At 38.4% G+C, this 17309-nt stretch overlaps 1 protein-coding gene across 2 annotated transcripts; it reads right to left on the bottom strand.

Moving 5' to 3' along the window:
- Nucleotides 1-200: 200 nt before the first annotated feature.
- LOC110838679 (zinc finger CCCH domain-containing protein 15 homolog) lies at nucleotides 201-17297 on the bottom strand. Of its 2 annotated transcripts, XM_022082106.2 has the most exons (9): nucleotides 17075-17290; nucleotides 15920-16029; nucleotides 15091-15292; nucleotides 8787-9025; nucleotides 7933-8052; nucleotides 6126-6332; nucleotides 5869-5991; nucleotides 4936-5071; nucleotides 201-4259 (listed from the first exon to the last, which is right to left on the bottom strand). In XM_022082106.2, the coding sequence occupies exons 3-9, from the start codon at nucleotides 15134-15136 to the stop codon at nucleotides 4138-4140; spliced, it is 993 nt and encodes a 330-aa protein (XP_021937798.1). In that variant the 5' UTR covers nucleotides 15137-15292; nucleotides 15920-16029; nucleotides 17075-17290; the 3' UTR covers nucleotides 201-4137. The 2 variants fall into 2 exon arrangements, with proteins under 2 accessions (XP_021937798.1, XP_021937796.1); XM_022082104.2 differs by lacking the exon at nucleotides 15920-16029 and having other exon boundaries at nucleotides 17075-17297.
- Nucleotides 17298-17309: the final 12 nt, after the last annotated feature.

The raw sequence follows: 17309 nt of genomic DNA, 5'->3' as shown, positions 1-17309 counted from the left end.
ATGATCATGAAACCAAATGGTACAAATGTTAGAAAATGAATGCATGTTATATTGAAATTACTGGTACTTTATATGACATACACAAAACACACTGCCTCCCAAAACTAAGATATATTATCTAATGAGATCATGGAATCAGCATTATTATTCAGTATGTATAAATAAATGAATTAAAAGTAATCTCAAACCAGACCTGCAAATCCTTAAAAATAAATTGTACATATATTAAATTAGATAATACAAAACATTGGAAATTACATTATTCATTGAATATAAGCAGACAGGCAGTTATGGAGAGAACAGGGAACCTATGAAAGTGTGTGAGTGGAAAGGAGAGATTAAACACCTCCATCAAACCCTCTGCACTAAAATCATTCTGTATGGTACAGAAATTATTACAGAGAGCTGCAATATCAACAATATACAGAATTCCTCCTTAATAAGAATTTATTCTTTTCCAAATAGGGTAGAATAGGTAGGGTTTCTTACCCATTTCAGTTAGCCATCTCTTCAAAATACAGAATGATGTGAATATAATTGGCCACAGGTTACTCTGAAACACAAGCTCAGTTATGCCTTCAAGTAACAAAAGGAAACCATGGAAAATCTTATGGTAGCTAGCGTCTGGCATGAGATTTTGAATTCAGACCACCAAAATTCAAAGCAGAAGAATCTGGAACAAATAAACTCACATTTCAATCTCCTATAACATCTGGACAGATTCTGCTGTTGCTCATGCCTGGTGTACCACATTCATGCATACAATTCATTAACCCACTTTAGCATTACACATTTCAATTCAACTTGATCAAATCCCCAGGTACAGCCATACAAACTGGGAAATTAAAAGAACAAAATAAATAACAATTTTAAATCATTAAAATTATATATTGTGACGTGTTGCGTTTGGCATTGTTGTACTCGTTTATAGACATTGTTGTGTCTGTTTATTGACATTGAGGTGTGAGTCAGGATGTAGAAGTGAGTTGCAAGCGATATGCTGTTGCGGACATTGGTGGCAAGCGATAAGCAATGAGTGTGGAAAGAACAGAGCTGTGAATCGGGCGTAAGAGAAGTGTGTGGTAGAATCGGGAGAGTGGAGCCAACGAGAGGTCTGGTGTGGCGCTGAGAAAGGACAGGTCGGCTGAGCAAGCACCGGGTACATGGACCGTGGCGGCCGAGGAGCCAGCGTGTGTCCAGTGGGGTGCTACGGGCCGACGCTGAGTAAGGACAGGTCGGCTGTGTGAGCGAGCACCGGGTACGTGGACCGTGGTGGCCGAGGAGCCAGCGTGTGTCCAGTGGGGTGCTACGGGCCGACGCTGAGTAAGGACAGGTCAGCTGCGTGAGCGAGCACCGGGTACGTGGACCGTGGCGGCCGAGGAGCCAGCGTGTGTCCAGTAGGGTGCTACGGGCCGACGCTGAGTAAGGACAGGTCGGCTGCGTGAGTAGGCACCAGGTACGTGGACCGTGGCGGCTGAGGAGCCAGCGTGTGTCCAGTGGGGTGCTACGGGCCGACGTGTAAGCGAAGAGTGTGAAGAGCAGAGCTCGGGGGACCAGATAGACTCGAAGGACAGTGTGAGAGTATGTGTGTGTGTGTGTGTGTGCACAGAGAACAGAGACTCGAGTGTGTTGTTGTAGAGAGTTGACTGTATGTGCAGACCTCTGTAACTGATTTAATTTGACGTGAATAAATTAAGGTTGACAATCCAGGGTAGCAATACCGCCCCACGTTACAATATATTACCTAACACTACTCAATCAATATTACATTTTAAGTAATGTTTTCCATATCAGAGAATAACATAACATTTCCCGCAAAATGTACTTCCAAACTAATATCTTTTTCAAATCCACTGCATTTACAACACTTCTATAACATGTCTTAAAATTTGACATATGAATGTTCAGTTAAGTGTTGCAGTTAAAATAACAGCCTTCATTAAAACTGTAGATGGGTACTGGCACAGAAATATCAAACAGATGTTCATGGCTGTTCATCTAATAGTACCAGTATTTGACACGGCAAATTTTTAAATTAGCAAACTTCAATATTTTCATTCTTTAATAGAAGAGTTTTTTATTAAAATTAGTAAACATTTCAACTTAAAGCACTACATTATAAAGCTGTGAATGTTTTATTACACACTGGATCCTTAAACAATAATCTGGAAGTGAATCACAGCCAGAAACCAACACAGAAACTGTGCAGTATCTGAACCACAAGTCAAATGATTATGATACACAGTGAAACCTCTATCCATTGTTCCCGGAACTATCGTTTTCCCGGATGCATCGTCCGTTTTGTTCGGTCCCGAATACATCCCATATAAAATAATGTTACATTTTCCCGCTTCTATCGTTCCTCGAACTATCGTTTTATCGCATCGATCGTTCAAAAATCTTAGTCCCGGCCCACAATTTTCCCACAATGATCGTTTCTGAGAATTTAAAATGCTGGGTTTTGAGATAAATTAATACCGAAAGACGCACAATGTTTTTGGAATACACAGTAGTGGTAACCTGTTATGTTGCCCAACCAGCACAGATTCTTTTGGAATGAGGGGTCAGCGGTGCAGGGGTGATAGTTGGAGTGAATGGCGGTGCCCATTGTCAGAAATTTTACGATTTTAATTTGGGTGCACTCATATTTCGTTCCAGCGATGCCAGATGGCATGTGCAGTGTGAATTTCTTCACAAATGCTTTTACAGTAGGGCACCGCTTATACGGCGGGTTAGGGACCAGACCCCCGCCGTAAAGCGAAAATCGCCGAAAAGCGGATCTTTGCCTTATTTCACTTGCAAATGCATATCAAAGCCTAATAAGATGTTACACTATCATATAGTAAGTGCACAATAGCGCTAAGCCTAAGAAAACGATATGAAATTAAAATGAATATCAGTAATACACACATTGTCCTCACCTTATAGTGATTGGTGAATATAAATTTGAAAATTGATATGCTTATAGTAGGAAGGATGAAGGAGATGGCGCATCTTCATCATCTGACTCTTCAACGAATCTTATTCGTTTTGGTGATGGTTCGGAAGCCATAGACATGCCTTGTTCACGAAGTTTAATCATCTCTAACTTGGCATTTAAAGTAAGAGGCTTACGACTCCTCTTTTTATCGCTACTACCCTTAGACGCCATTGTAATTACACTGTAGTAACACAAAAATATTATATAAATATACAGTTTGTAATAACGGAAAAACTGCCAGAAATACTGAGAGACGCGGAGCACACAAAAGCTGTAAACAGACTGAATCAGCGACGAGAAAATGGCGCCGGACGCACTTCTCTGACTCAGCTGTTGAGCGCCGTATTAGCGGATCGCCGAAAAGCGGGGCCCTACTGTATTATAAGTACAAAGGAAAGGCTGGCGGAACTTTTCATTCTTCTGGTTCATCTCGTTTCCAGCGGTTCAGGGTCTTCTACAGCTACGTTTCGTTGAGTTCGGCAGTAATAGTATTTCCATTCTTCTTGTTATTGTCCGCAAAGGGGGTTGGAGTGGTGAGGAAGAGGAAGACAACGAATGCGAGCCCGAAGCTTTGCCGAGTTTTGCCGAAGCACACGCTGCATTGGCGAAAGTGAAGTCGTTCTTTTATGCGCTTAATATTAGTGAACGTGACGAGGAAAACATTTTGAACGTGGAAAGTGCTCTGTTTGGTCTAAAACGTAAAGTTTAGACAAACCAGTTGTCCATTAAAGACTTTTTTGGTAAAAAGAAGTAACTTTGAAAGAGAAACATTGTTTTTTTTTAAATTTTTAATGCTTTCCCGCATCTATCGTTTTCCCGCATTCATCGTTTTTATTTCCCACCCCCGCCGAAAACGATGCATCGAGGTTTCACTGTATTTCACCAGCTCTTCATTTAATGAACATTTGTTTGATATAGGGTCAGTACTATATAACATGAATAATATACATATTCAGTACAGTACTACTTATGCTTTGGAAAGGAGACTGATACTGCGAAACTTCCCGGAAGTGCAGTTTCAGTTTCTGTCAACATTTTGCATCTTTGCAACAGAGGATGTTAATAATTTAAACTCAGTATTTAGATGCACAATTTTTCACAAGTACACATGCTACAAATGATGCACAACCAAGACCAGACTTGGCTTGTCACCAGGGTCACTGTTCCAAATCCAGGTCATCTACTGCTTCATCCAAGTCATCTAAATCTTCATCATCATCAATAAAAAGATTCTCATTGATAGGCACAGCTCCAGCACCCTCACCTTCTCCATCTGGATCTGTCAAGTGTAACAATAAACAGTCTGTATTATCAAATATACAAGGATACATCATTATTTTAATTAAGCTTTATAAAGTAGTATAATGAATTTGCACCATGATAACTCCAGTCAGAACATGTGATTAGCATATCGTAACAATATTAACGGAAAAAGATAAAATGGCATATCGATCAATACCATAGCATCAGTCATTAACCAACAAATATACAGTAAATTAAAAGCCCTGGGTGTAATAAACCAATCTTTAAACCATTACTACTCTCAAGACACAAGAATAAAAATTTACAAACTGATTGCTAAACTAACAACATGTGGCAGTGAAGCATGGTTCATGATGAGGGCTTAGGAGATAATATAAAAGCAACAAATGCATTTCATGCATGAGTGACAGAGCAGCTTACACCCTTTCTGACCATAAAAGAGATGAATGAAAATCATAAACAGGAGCCACTGGAAAGGACATTTCATTAGATAATGAATAACTTTGATAGAATTCCATTAAAACACCAACATGAAGAAATGGTTCAGAAGACTCATAAGGTTAAACAATATTCTGCTTCATACTTCCTATGAACCAAACTGGGCCTAATACTATTAAAATATTAATATGAATGTAAATGTATTACTCTGACAACTGTCAAGTGTTTAAATTAAAATAAGAATGGCAACATACCAGGTGAGATGACCTCTCCATTTCTTGTACTATGATCAGTCTCCTTGCCTTTCAATCGATCTTCTGTGGCTTGGGTTCCTGTCCCATCTGGTTCCTGGGCCTCCATTGCCAAAACATCTAACTGAATCTCACGATACTGCCAATAATAAAAAAAGACTCACAGCAAACTGATACCACTGTGTAAGAAGAGAATCACTTTAGGATCTTTCACAAACACAAAGAGGGCCAATACACAAGGAATCAGGTGTTTGGCTAAGACAAAGAGCATAATTACTTTGCCTTTCTGATCATTATAACAGCAAAGAGAGGTTTCTCAATACAAAGGGTATATCATGAGATATCACTCCCTCTTACACTTGAAGACATGCTGCAAGATGAGAAATTAAACTCTGGATAAACTCTTCCAGACTGCATGCCAAAAGCATTCATTGCTTATTTAATGATATTACAAATGTAGAGGTTGTATGGTGCTGAATGAGATGAGCAGATGATCAAGAATACTAAACAGGAGAGGATTAGGAAAGAGAGGGCAATGATGTTTCAGTGTACTAATCCAACAGCCACTTGGACAACTGAGGCAGAACCCGAAAACATTCAGTTAATGTAACTATGTAACTGGTATCCCAGTTGAGATTCAATCTGAGTACCTGACAAATACAAGTCTAGAAAATTACTGCTGCAAAAACTAGCTGTCACAGTCCAAGGGTTAATCAATGAACATGAAATTAACAGATGAAGTTTCTCCTGTCACCACACCACGTCATAAGGGGAGTGGAGGTGAAGTTCTACACAATCTTAACGTCAACACTAGACAGAGGTAAACAGACAGCTTCATGCTGTGCTTGCTTTACTCCCAGTACCCAGTGATAGGAAGCTGAGTGAGCTCCAGACAACAATCTTGAAACTTATTCCACAGTAAGGGAAATTCAGTACCTCAACACTGTTCTGTCCATCATCTTCCTCCAGATTGTAAGATTCAAATGCTTCATCTCCCTCCTCAAACTCATCAGCTGCTGCCAGGTCAGGATTGAAGTAGAACATTTCACGTCCAGATATCTGCACCAGACACAAGTAAATTTGAATTAAATAATTACAAATAAGTTTGCATACCAGTTTCAACTTCAAAGAATTAACACGTCTATTGATTAAAAGTAACACAGATGAGCCACAGACTAATTCTCATGTCTTACCCCAACCTGCCGTCCTGCTTTGTAGTCTAACCGCTTCTTTTCCTCTTCCTTTATTGCTGCTTCTTTCTTCTCCTTCACCTTTCGCTTCTTCCATGCAAGAAACGACTCCAGAGTGACTTTTGTCAGGTTTGAACCCAGTGCAGCTCGCTCACGCTCAATCAAGTCCTCAAGTGAAATTTCATCTTTCTTGTCTTCCTTCTTTTTGTCCTACAAAGACACCAACTATTTTTGTAAGATATGAATAAATTGATAGAGAGCAAGAACTGCGTGTTCTTGTTCCCTATAGAAATTAGTACATACATGTTATAAAACAGAAAAGATGCCAACATAAAATTCAAAAACCACATCTTTCCCCAAATGCTACAATAAATTTGAAATGTGTTTGCTACAAGCTATTATTTTAATGATTTATCTCTATGCATCTTCCAAATCTTCATACACAACTTTGTTTGTACATTCGGATCACAGGTTCACTATATTATTTAATAATGCAACACAATATTTTGAAAGATTTTAAAAATTTGTACTCCTCCCCCAATATTGTCAGGGTGATTAAGTCAAGAAGAATGAGATGGGCGGGGCATGTGGCACACATAGATGGGGGAAATGGGGTGCACTGGGTATTGATCGGGAAGCTTGAAGGGAAGAAACCGCAGGGGAGACCTAGACATAGATGGGAGGATAATATCAAGTGGGATCTATGGGAGATAAGAGTTTAAGGCAACTGGATTTTGTTGGCCCAAAACAAGGACCAGTGGAGGGCTTTGGTTAATTCAGTAATGAACCTTCGGGTTCCGTAAGCCCTCTAATTAGTTGGTTAGACATTAAAGGTGTATAAAAATGTTACAACTGCCTTGTAATTTAATCTGTAAAATACAATTACTGAATCACATATTTCTTTATTTCTGTCCAAATTCAAACCAATGATGCTTGTCCAAGATGATGTAATTTTTCACTCACTACAGCAAAGCAGACCAAGGCATAAAAAATGGTACACATGGAACTGAAAATGTGTCTGTGCTTGGTAATATGTATTTCTTATGTTACAGTGCAAGTGGTTGTTAGATGGAAGATGACTGTCTTCTGGGTTGTAACACTGTGAAGTCAGGTAGAAATTTACCAATGTTTCAAAAGTCCTCTCTGCTCCATTATCAGGGTGATGACAATGCAAGCAGCAAGAACATCTGAAACATTGGTAAACTTCTATTATGCTACATGGTGCTACAACCCAGAAGACAGCTATCTTCATACACACCACCATGAAAACCTCAAATTTGACTGGATGTTAGATGAAAAGAATTTTGGCATTTAACCGAGACCATCACATCAGTATATTCCATCATCATTTAGCAATATTTTAAATTAATGGTTTGAATTCCTAGTCAACAGACAGTTGTACAATGTGCATGAAATGAACATACAGAGAGCTGGTTTGTCTGTTTCAACTCAAGAACTACTAGAAGTATTTTGATTAAATATAGTATGGATGTTATGCCACTAAAAAGTTCGCAACAAATTCTCTGATATCTAGGAGGATAAAGAATATCTCACTACTTCCCTATGGAGAACTATGGTTGAGGAAGCAAAGGTTAAAATCAAACCCTGTAGCACCAGGAAGAAAAAGAGCATGTATTATAAATAAATAAGGAAAGGGCCAGAGAGAAGCAGTTTAGCAACAGGATTCTGAAGGTATAGGCAAAGTTATCCCCAATGATTTGAAGGAACAAATCTCCTGAACACATTATACAAAAAAAAGTACTATTTTCTCAGCAGGACCATACTGTATGCAATGTGATCTTTTCCTAACCTTCTTGAGAACGAAACCAGGTGGCAAAGCATGTCTGTAGATGCAGCTCGATCCATTAGGACACTGCCAAAACCAACCATATTTACTCTTCTCCACAGCTTCAAGGAAGAATTTACAAATCTAAATTTAAAAAGAAATATAAACATACATAAGAAAAACATAATAAAATTGACTGCAACAAGATGCTGGTATGGAACAACCAGATTCATTTGACTTGTATTCCTCTCTCGTCCTATAAACTGATCAGAACTTAACACATTCAGATTCTTATCAAAAACTACCAACAGAGCTTTTCCTCTGTTACAAGCCAGCAAATGAAAATTTCCAAAGTTGTACATGGTTCAACAATTGTTGTTACAGTTTATACAAGTCAGTCAATGGCTCTTACAACACCTAAATACACACAGAGAAGAGTTTAAGGAACATGTAATAAAAAAAACCAGTGCATTAGTTAGTTCTGTATAGTCATAGAAACTTTTCTCTTGGGTTAAAATTTAAAGGCTGCAGGTACAATCTAATGAATATCCCAGTCAGGGCTGAATGTATTAAAGTGTTGCAGGCTAAAATGCCAGACTTCTCAAAGCACTTTCTGTGTAGTGTTCCTAGAAATAAAATATAGTTTTGAAGCTAGCACAATCTCCACTTTTACCATTCACTTTAACAAACTAATACCTAACTACATTGTGAAAAGATCTTCCTGTAACAGTTGATACATTATTTTGACAGTCAATAAATTGTTATTCTGTGACAAACCTTCAGTTTCCATAACAACAGGGAATGTCATGATCAACTGAATATCTGTCAGCTGTTAAAGGAAGTCTGTATCTTGCAGTTAGTTAGGGTATTCATCTTACAATATCAGTGGGTGGCATTTTCCTTTCTGCCTCGCCATGTTTCTTCTCAACAACTTCCTTTAGCTTCTCTTCATCCCAGTTTTCCATTGTGTCATCCCCCTCATCCCTCATGTCACAGTACATACTACGCTTCTCTGCCTTGCGCTCCAGGGCAAGGTCATGTGAGAACTTGCAACGATCACCCTTTGAGCATTGGCCTTGCTTGAAAAATGCACACAATACAGACTTTGGATCTGTGCCTGGAAATTACAATGTTACAGTTAGCCCGAGTAGAACAACATGGTATCTGTACATACTACCTCTGAATATGAGTTTCATTAACACTTGCTAAAAATAACATAAATCATTTTGACCTGATTACCCTCTTCCTCCCAAAAATTCCAAGGAATTTAGGTTTATTTATTGTCATCTACTATAAAAACTTGTGATTAGTCGTTGTCTTCAAAAAGTGATAGTGGAACCACAGTTCCGGAGAATTAGACGTAAATACATCTATACGGAAAGGAAGTTTATATATTGGCTTTATTCTAAATATTTCCTTTATACATGCTTTACAATTGCGTAAAGTTTGATTAAGACATTGCTTATTTAACTTGAATTAGTTACGCTTAAGATGGGTCTGTGGTAGCTGAATTTAATGTAAAGTAATGTAATGTAATGAAATGTAATGTAATGTAATGTAAGGTAAGGTAAGGTAAGGTAAGGTAAGGTAAAATAAGGTAAGGTAAGGTAAGGTATGGTAATGTAATGTAAGGTATGGTAATGTAATGTAAGGTAAGGTAATGTAAAGTAAGGTAATGTAAGGTAAGGTAATGTAATGAAATGTTTTTTAGGTAACAACAATGCCGAGTAAACAATTGAAGTTTCCAAGGTAACATAACAATGCAGTTACACTTTTTCCTTTCACTTTTTGCCGAATGACACTGACCCGAAAATATAGACGTATTTACGTCAAAAATGACGTTATCAACAATGTCAACAGATATTTGTTTACTCGGCATTGTTGCTGAGTACAACATAACAATGCCGAGTAAACAAATAACGCTTCACTACCAGGCCAGTCACATTATCACTGCTCCAAAAGCAGCACATCGCATTCTTGAATATTGACTGACTAACTAACTAACTAGATGGCTTACCGAACCCGAAGGTTCATCACCGAATTAACCAAAGCCTGTCCTGGGCCAACAAAATCCAGTTTCCTTCAACTCCTATCTCCCATAGATCCCGCCTGAGATTATCCTCCCATCTACGTCTAGGTCTCCCCAGCGGTCTCTTCCCTTCAGGTTTCCCAACCAGTACCCGTTGCACACCTCTTGTCCCATCCATGCGCGCTACATGTCCCGCCCATCTCACTCTTCTCGACTTAATCACCCTCACAATACTGGGGGAGCAGTACAGATTTTTAAGCTCGTCATTGTACAGTTTTCTCCACGCCCCATCGTCTTCCCTCTTAGGCCCAAATATCCTCCTCAACACCCGATTCTCAAACACCTGCAATCTGTGTTCCTCCCTCTGAGTGAGAGACCATGTTTCGCACCCATACAAAACAACAGGCTAGATTATTGTTCTGTATACTTTAATTTTCAGGTTCTTAGAAATCAGACGGGAAGACAAAATATTTTGGACTGAGAAGTAGCAAGCATTTCCGGAATTTAGTCTCCTCCTAACTTCCTCACAAGTATCATTTTGATTTGTTATTGTTGTTCCCAAATATTTGAACTTTGTAACCCTTTCAAAGGATTTATTAGCCACCCTAAGATAATTTTGCCCGCCTGTCTTCTGATGACGAGATACTAACATGTACTTAGTTTTTTCTGAATTTACTTCCAGCCCCACTTGTCTACCAGCCTCTAGTAAAACTTCTGCGTTCCTCTTTATTGTATTTATATCGTCCCCCAATAAATTAACATCATCAGCATATGCCAATAGCTGATGTGTCCCATTCAATTGCAAACCCTCCTGCCTACCTTGGACCTTCCTGATGGCGTATTCTAGCGCAAAGTTAAAGAGCAAGGGAGACAAAGCATCTCCTTGTTTTAGACCGTTCTTGATGAGGAATGTCTCAGATACATATTTACCTACTCGAATTTTGCTACAGGTTTCATTTAAGCACATTTTTATTAGACCCACTAGCTTCTTTGGTATACCAAATTCAATAAGAATATTATATAGCACTTCTCTCTTCACAGAGTCATAGGCTTTTTTGAAATCTATAAATAATTGATGTACGGTCCCACCGAACTCCCATTTTTTCTCTAGTATCTGACGAATGCAAAAGATCTGATCAATCGTTGATCTGTTTCGTCTGAACCCACACTGATGATCCCCAATAATTTAATTCGCATATGGGGTTAATCTTGCCAAAAGAATGTTGGATAGAATTTTGTATGAGGTTGATAGCAGCGAAATTCCTTGGTAATTACCACACTCAGTCTTGTCCCCCTTCTTATGGATAGGAATAATTATGGATTCCTTCCATTGTTGTGGCATCTCTTCCTTATCCCAAATTAACTGAATAAGCTTATGGATCCTCATATGCAACCCTTTGCCACCTGCTTTAATTAATTCGGCCGGAATCTGATCAATTCCTGGAGATTTACAACTTTTCAACTTCCCAATGGCTAGTTCCACTTCATCTAAGCTAGGTTCTGGCACCAACAGTTCAGCTGTATGCATTTTAATCTGTCTAATATCACCAGTCTCATGAACATTTAAGAGCTCGCTAAATAAATTTTTCCACCTATTCACAATTTTTATTGGATCTGCAAGCAAATTGCCACTATCATCCTTTACCAAATTGGTCTGGGGTTGATATCCTTTCTTAAAGTTATTAATGCCTCTGTACAGGTCTCTGATATTTTTTTCCTTATTATTTGTCTCAAGTTCAGCAATTTTGCCCTTCAGGTATTCCATTTTCTTATTCCTAAAGGTGCCTCACGTCTCACATTACATAGATTATCCGCGTTTGTTTTGTTTGGGTCCTGCAACCATTGAAATTTTGTTTGCTTCCTTCGATCTATTAATTTGGAACATTCTTCATCAAACCACGGTTTATTTTGCTTTCTCCTGTAGTATCCTAGTTTCTCTTTTGCTGAAATTTTGATGCAGTTTTTGACATTTTCCCACTCCCTGTTGATGTCCACACTTTCATTATCCTCATTTGTCTCTAAAATTTCAAACCTATTCGAAATTTCAACTTGATATTGTTCCTTTGCCTCTCCCTCACTTAATTTTTTCAAATCAAATCTTTCTGTGTCAAAATTTTGTTTAGTTCGTCTACTTACTGAAAGCCGCTCCCTCACTTTTGCTACCACCAGATAATGATCAGTGTCGCAATCTGCTCCTCTGAATGATCTCACATCAATTACATTTGTCTACCTTCTCTTATCTACTAAAACATGATCTATTTGATTGTGTGTTCTGCCATCTGGGGAAGTCCAAGTGTATTTATGAACATCACGGTGTGGAAATTTTGTACTTTTTACAATTAAATCTTTTGACGTAGCAAAGGTTACTGCTCTAACACCGTTATCATTACTAAGTGCATGGAGACTCTCGCTGCCTATTGTGGGTTTGAAGATATCCTCCCTCCCAATTTTTGCATTGAAATCTCCTAGTAGAATTTTCATGTGATACTTGCCAAATGTATCAAATACTGATTCCAATTCTTCATAAAAGCTATCCTTGATATCATCGCTTTTGTCTTCAGTTGGGGCATGAACATTAAGGACAATGATGTCGCACCAACGTCCTTCCAAAATTACGTAAGACAACCTGTCACTAACAAATTCTACTCTCTTAACTGCTGCCCTAATTCTGCTATGAACAAAAAAACCCGTCCCTAGCTGATGATTGTCATTCCCCTTTCCATAGAAAAATGTAAAATTGTCCACTGGGATCGTGCCCTCCCCCTCCCATCGCACTTCCTGCACTGCCACTAAGTCTAACTTATAATTCCCTAATTCCCTACACACTGATTTCAGTGCCCCAGCCCTATAGAGACTCCTAATGTTCCAAGTACCAAATCTCATGTCCTTTTTCAATTGCCGTGGTCATGCCAAAGAGTCCGTCCTGATCCGAGGCTTGGTTGATTTTTTCGTAACACATATTTTTTTAAAGGTGAAAGGTTGTTAGCCCTACACCCAACCCCCAACCTGGAGGACCAGGGTATCACTCTTAGTCTAGCGCATCTCCTTAGACCTGTCCGGCTTGGGTGATCCTACCATGAGCCGAAGCTCAGGCCGGCATAGCCCTAAGGGTCATTTGAGCACGCAAGCCTCCTCACCCGGCAGATTGCCTTCGACAAGGTGGTGATACCTTCGAGAAGGGAATATTGACTGACAGTTGGCCTAAAACAACAGAAAAGTGAAATAAGACGTTATCAAGTATTTGAAATACCAACTCCAACAAGGTAAACTGATACTCATTCGATATATTACGATTACGAAAACTGACTTTATGATCGATTTTAAGACGAAGATTAGCAAGGGTGGGGCTGGACGTAAAAATTTGGCATTTTAAACACTTGACCAACCCACCCCAAAGGGGGGGTTGGTCAGTTGTTTCAACCCCCATTCTAGGGGGTAGTTTAGTTTCTTACTCAAGGGTTAAAACACCCCCCGAAGGGGAGGTTGGTCAAGTGTTTTAACCCTCCAATCAGGGGGGTTAGTTTAGTTTCTTACACAAGGCTGGTTGCGTTTTACAAACTTGACCCCCCCCCCCCCCCCCCCCCGAGGCGCTCCGAAAGGACACTAAACTAACCCCCCTTCGGGCGGTTAGTTGAGTGTCTTACTCAAAGGCAGGGAGAGTTTCCATGCACTTAGTAATGATAACGGTGTTAGAGCAGTAACCTTCGCTACGTCAAAAGATTTAATTGTAAAAAGTACAAAATTTCCACACCGTGATGTTCATAAACACACTTGGACTTTTCCAGATGGCAGAACACACAATCAAATAAATCATGTTTTAGTAGATAAGAGAAGGCAGACAAATGTAATTGATGTGATATCATTCAGAGGAGCAGATTGTGACACTGATCATTATCTGGTGGTAGCAAAAGTGAGGGAGCGGCTTTCAGTAAGTAGACGAACTAAACAAAATTTTGACACAGAAAGATTTGATTTGAAAAAATTAAGTGAGGGAGAGACAGAGTAGACAGGTGGGGCTAGAAGTAAATTAAGAAAAAACTAAGTACATGTTAGTATCTTGTCATCAGAAGACAGGCGGGCAAAACTATCTTAGGGTAGGTAATAAGTCCTTTGAAAGGGTTACAAAGTTCAAATATCTGGGAACAACAATAACAAATGAAAATGACACTCATGAGGAAGTTAGGAGGAGATTAAATTCCGGAAATGCTTGCTACTTCTCAGTTCAAAATATTTTTGTCTTCCCATCTGATTTCTAAGAACCTGAAAATTAAAGTATACAAAACAATAATCTTACCTGTTGTTTTGTATGGGTGCAAAACATGGTCACTCACTCAGAGGGAGGAACACAGATTGCAGGTGTTTGAGAACAGGGTGTTGAGGATGATATTTGGGCCTAAGAGGGAAGACGATGGGGCATGGAGAAAACTGCATAATGATGAGCTTAAAAATCTGTACTCCTCCCTCAGATACAATGTTTAGTGTCAAACAGTCAAAGAAGATTATAAGTGTCTATCCAGTTCCCTAAAAAGTGGCCAATTATAAAACAAATTGCTTCCACAATATGGGGATGGTGAGGGGGAATTCTTAGAATATTTTATAAATGCAAATGAAAAGGAATATGGAAACATAAATCATGAACACAATCAGTGACACTGAAACAAGACTAACCCCTAAATGACCAATTCTTAAAACTATTTAACAATGCTCTTTTAATTACAGAATTTTCTAGTATTAAAATGAGGCATTAATAAATCATGAATGAAATTTAATGATTTGGAAGGAGGCACTAGTGGTTTACGTCAATGTACTATCCTGGCATTTGCCTGGCTAGACAAAAGAAAATCGCAAAATCTTCAGTCACAATAAACAGTAATCCAGCTAAGATATGAACCAGGAACTTTCCTAATACAAGCCTAGATTGCTACTTCTCCACCAATCTGCTTGATCAATGCTATGTACTCTGAGTTACTGTCAGCACTGTCACCAAATGAATAAATCAATTTCTTTGTTACTATCCACTAAGGTGGTGATGAAACTATCAAACATTGACTCTTTAATTTTACTCTGGAGCATTGGTCCAACAGGCCACACTGCACAGTGCAAACAAACAGCCAACAGGAAAAACATTTTGTGCACCTAAACAACATTCTTACCCTTTTCAACTTTCTGTGTCGCTACAGGTCTGAACAGCAAATTCATTTCTTTCTGATCTTTCAGTTTCTTCTCTTTTTCCAGCTTCTTCAAATCATCAGTAGGCTTTTTGGCATTTCCACCACTTTTAACCTGATGCTGAACTTGTTGAATGAATCGTTGCTGCTTTGCCCCTTTCTTGTTTTTTAAGCCAAATGTTTTGTCCTGCAGGAATAAATATATCTGGATGAAAAATACAGATGTCAATACCATGATATGGTGCAGCTTTCCTATATGGCATCCTGTTATTTCTGTTTTGCTTGAAAATCTTCACATTATATAGATGTCAGTCATTATATTAGCAAAAAAAACAAAACTTACTTTCATATTTTAACACATTCTTACAGCACTTGAATAAAACAAAAGTAGTGACAGGATGCATCATTGTAGGATTTGAGGATACCTTGTTCTTACAGACTATTTTACGTGTTGTTCTATATGGATATGAACAGGGCCATTGTAAACCTTTGAAGCCAAATCCCATCAAAACGTTATTTAAAAACTCAGTCCAAACCACAAAGAAAATTAAATGTTTCTCCATCACAAAGACCAGCTGGGCAATCCCATCGAAGTAAATAATCACTGTTTTCTATGAGAAGCATATTGAAACCCATAAATGCATTCTGTTGGCAAAGTGTAGAGTTCTTGATTATTAAAGCAGATGGTACAAGTTACCGCTGGGCTAACATGTTAAAGCACTTGGAGACGATGTTCCCTAACTCTTTGATTCTCGCCCTTCCCACTTGCAACTTTCTGTAATGGTTGGAAAATATTATGTTGTTTAACGCCTACCTGATTCCTTTGAGAGTCACTACATGCAGTAATATGCTATTTAGTGGAATGATAGCATACTTCTCACACAAATGAAGGTTGATGTCAATGGAACCCAATCCTTTACTGAACTGAAATAACAAAGTAGTACTGAAACTTCTAGTTTTGTTTCATTTCCCCTCTACAAATACGAAGCCTCACTCTAATAAGGGCCATAGGGCCAGACTCCTTATGACCTTCCCTGTAAGATGGCATTGAGTATGAAACTTGGTCTCTCATTCTGAGACAAGAACAGGAACAGAGGGTGGTTAAAAACAAAATGCTAAGGATAATTTTAAGCATAATAAAGATAAACTGACAGGACAATGGAGAAAATTTCATAATAAGCGAGCATTTACAATTCATACTCTTTTCCTAATATCCTTATGGTGATTAGAATAAGTTGGGAGGGGGCACAATAAATAAATTCAAAATTTTGGTTAGAAAATGACAAGCAAAGAAGCACTTGGGAGATTAACCATATATATATATATATATATATATATATATATAAACAAAATTCAGTACCACGTTACTGGGGCAAGGGCTCAAAATGTGTAAAATGGTTTATGTCAGGTACAGTTATTGCAAAGAAAATTCAAACTGAGCAACAAGAATACATGGTCACTGAATGGTATAATCTTCCCTCAACTACATTAGTCTCACATAACACGAACAATTACGATACAATGTCTCATGCAGAAATCAAATGCTCATAATTGCATGTAAAATTATATATATATATATATTCTAAACTTTCCAACAATAAATTCACGTTGTTTAAAATGTTAATGGAAAAATTGATTTTCAAATGAAGTTCAACATATATTTATTAACCAGATTTGCAAAGTGCACAGTACATCAATTGCAGATTAAATGTATTAAACAAAATTTTCAAAGTACATCAGTAACAGATTAAATGTATTAAACAAATTTCATCAGTATATGACACCTAATTCCTAAGTAAACCCACAGGCAAAGAGTCATTCTGAAGGATATTTTGCAGGTGAAGTGGTCACTGCATGTTCAGAGTGACAAATACCACAGTTGCAACGTGTAATATTCAGGGAGCTTCTTACCAGACCATACGCTGTGTAGGACTGTACGAAACACGCTGCTACAATCTTATGTATTTACCTCTATGATTTTTTCCTTCTTTTTTTCAGCCGTTTTCTTGCTCGGTTGAACCGGTTTTGTTTTAGGTGGCATTCTGACAGCTATTATAAACGAATAGCCTATATTACAGACGAAATATTCATCAATACTTCCCAGCTCTTCTCACCGTTCCATAAAACAATCGACTATCAAAATTACAGATTCTGTAACGCACCACAGGTGACGATGTACGTGACACACCAATGCCAACTTAAAA

Source organism: Zootermopsis nevadensis, unplaced genomic scaffold (genome assembly GCF_977971745.1).
Source record: "Zootermopsis nevadensis isolate Lab colony 2312 unplaced genomic scaffold, Znev_1.0 Znev_ptg000028l, whole genome shotgun sequence".
Classification (NCBI taxonomy): domain Eukaryota; kingdom Metazoa; phylum Arthropoda; class Insecta; order Blattodea; family Termopsidae; genus Zootermopsis; species Zootermopsis nevadensis.
The sequence above is the reverse complement of the archived record's forward strand: the minus strand, read 5'-3'. Positions and strand labels throughout refer to the sequence as shown.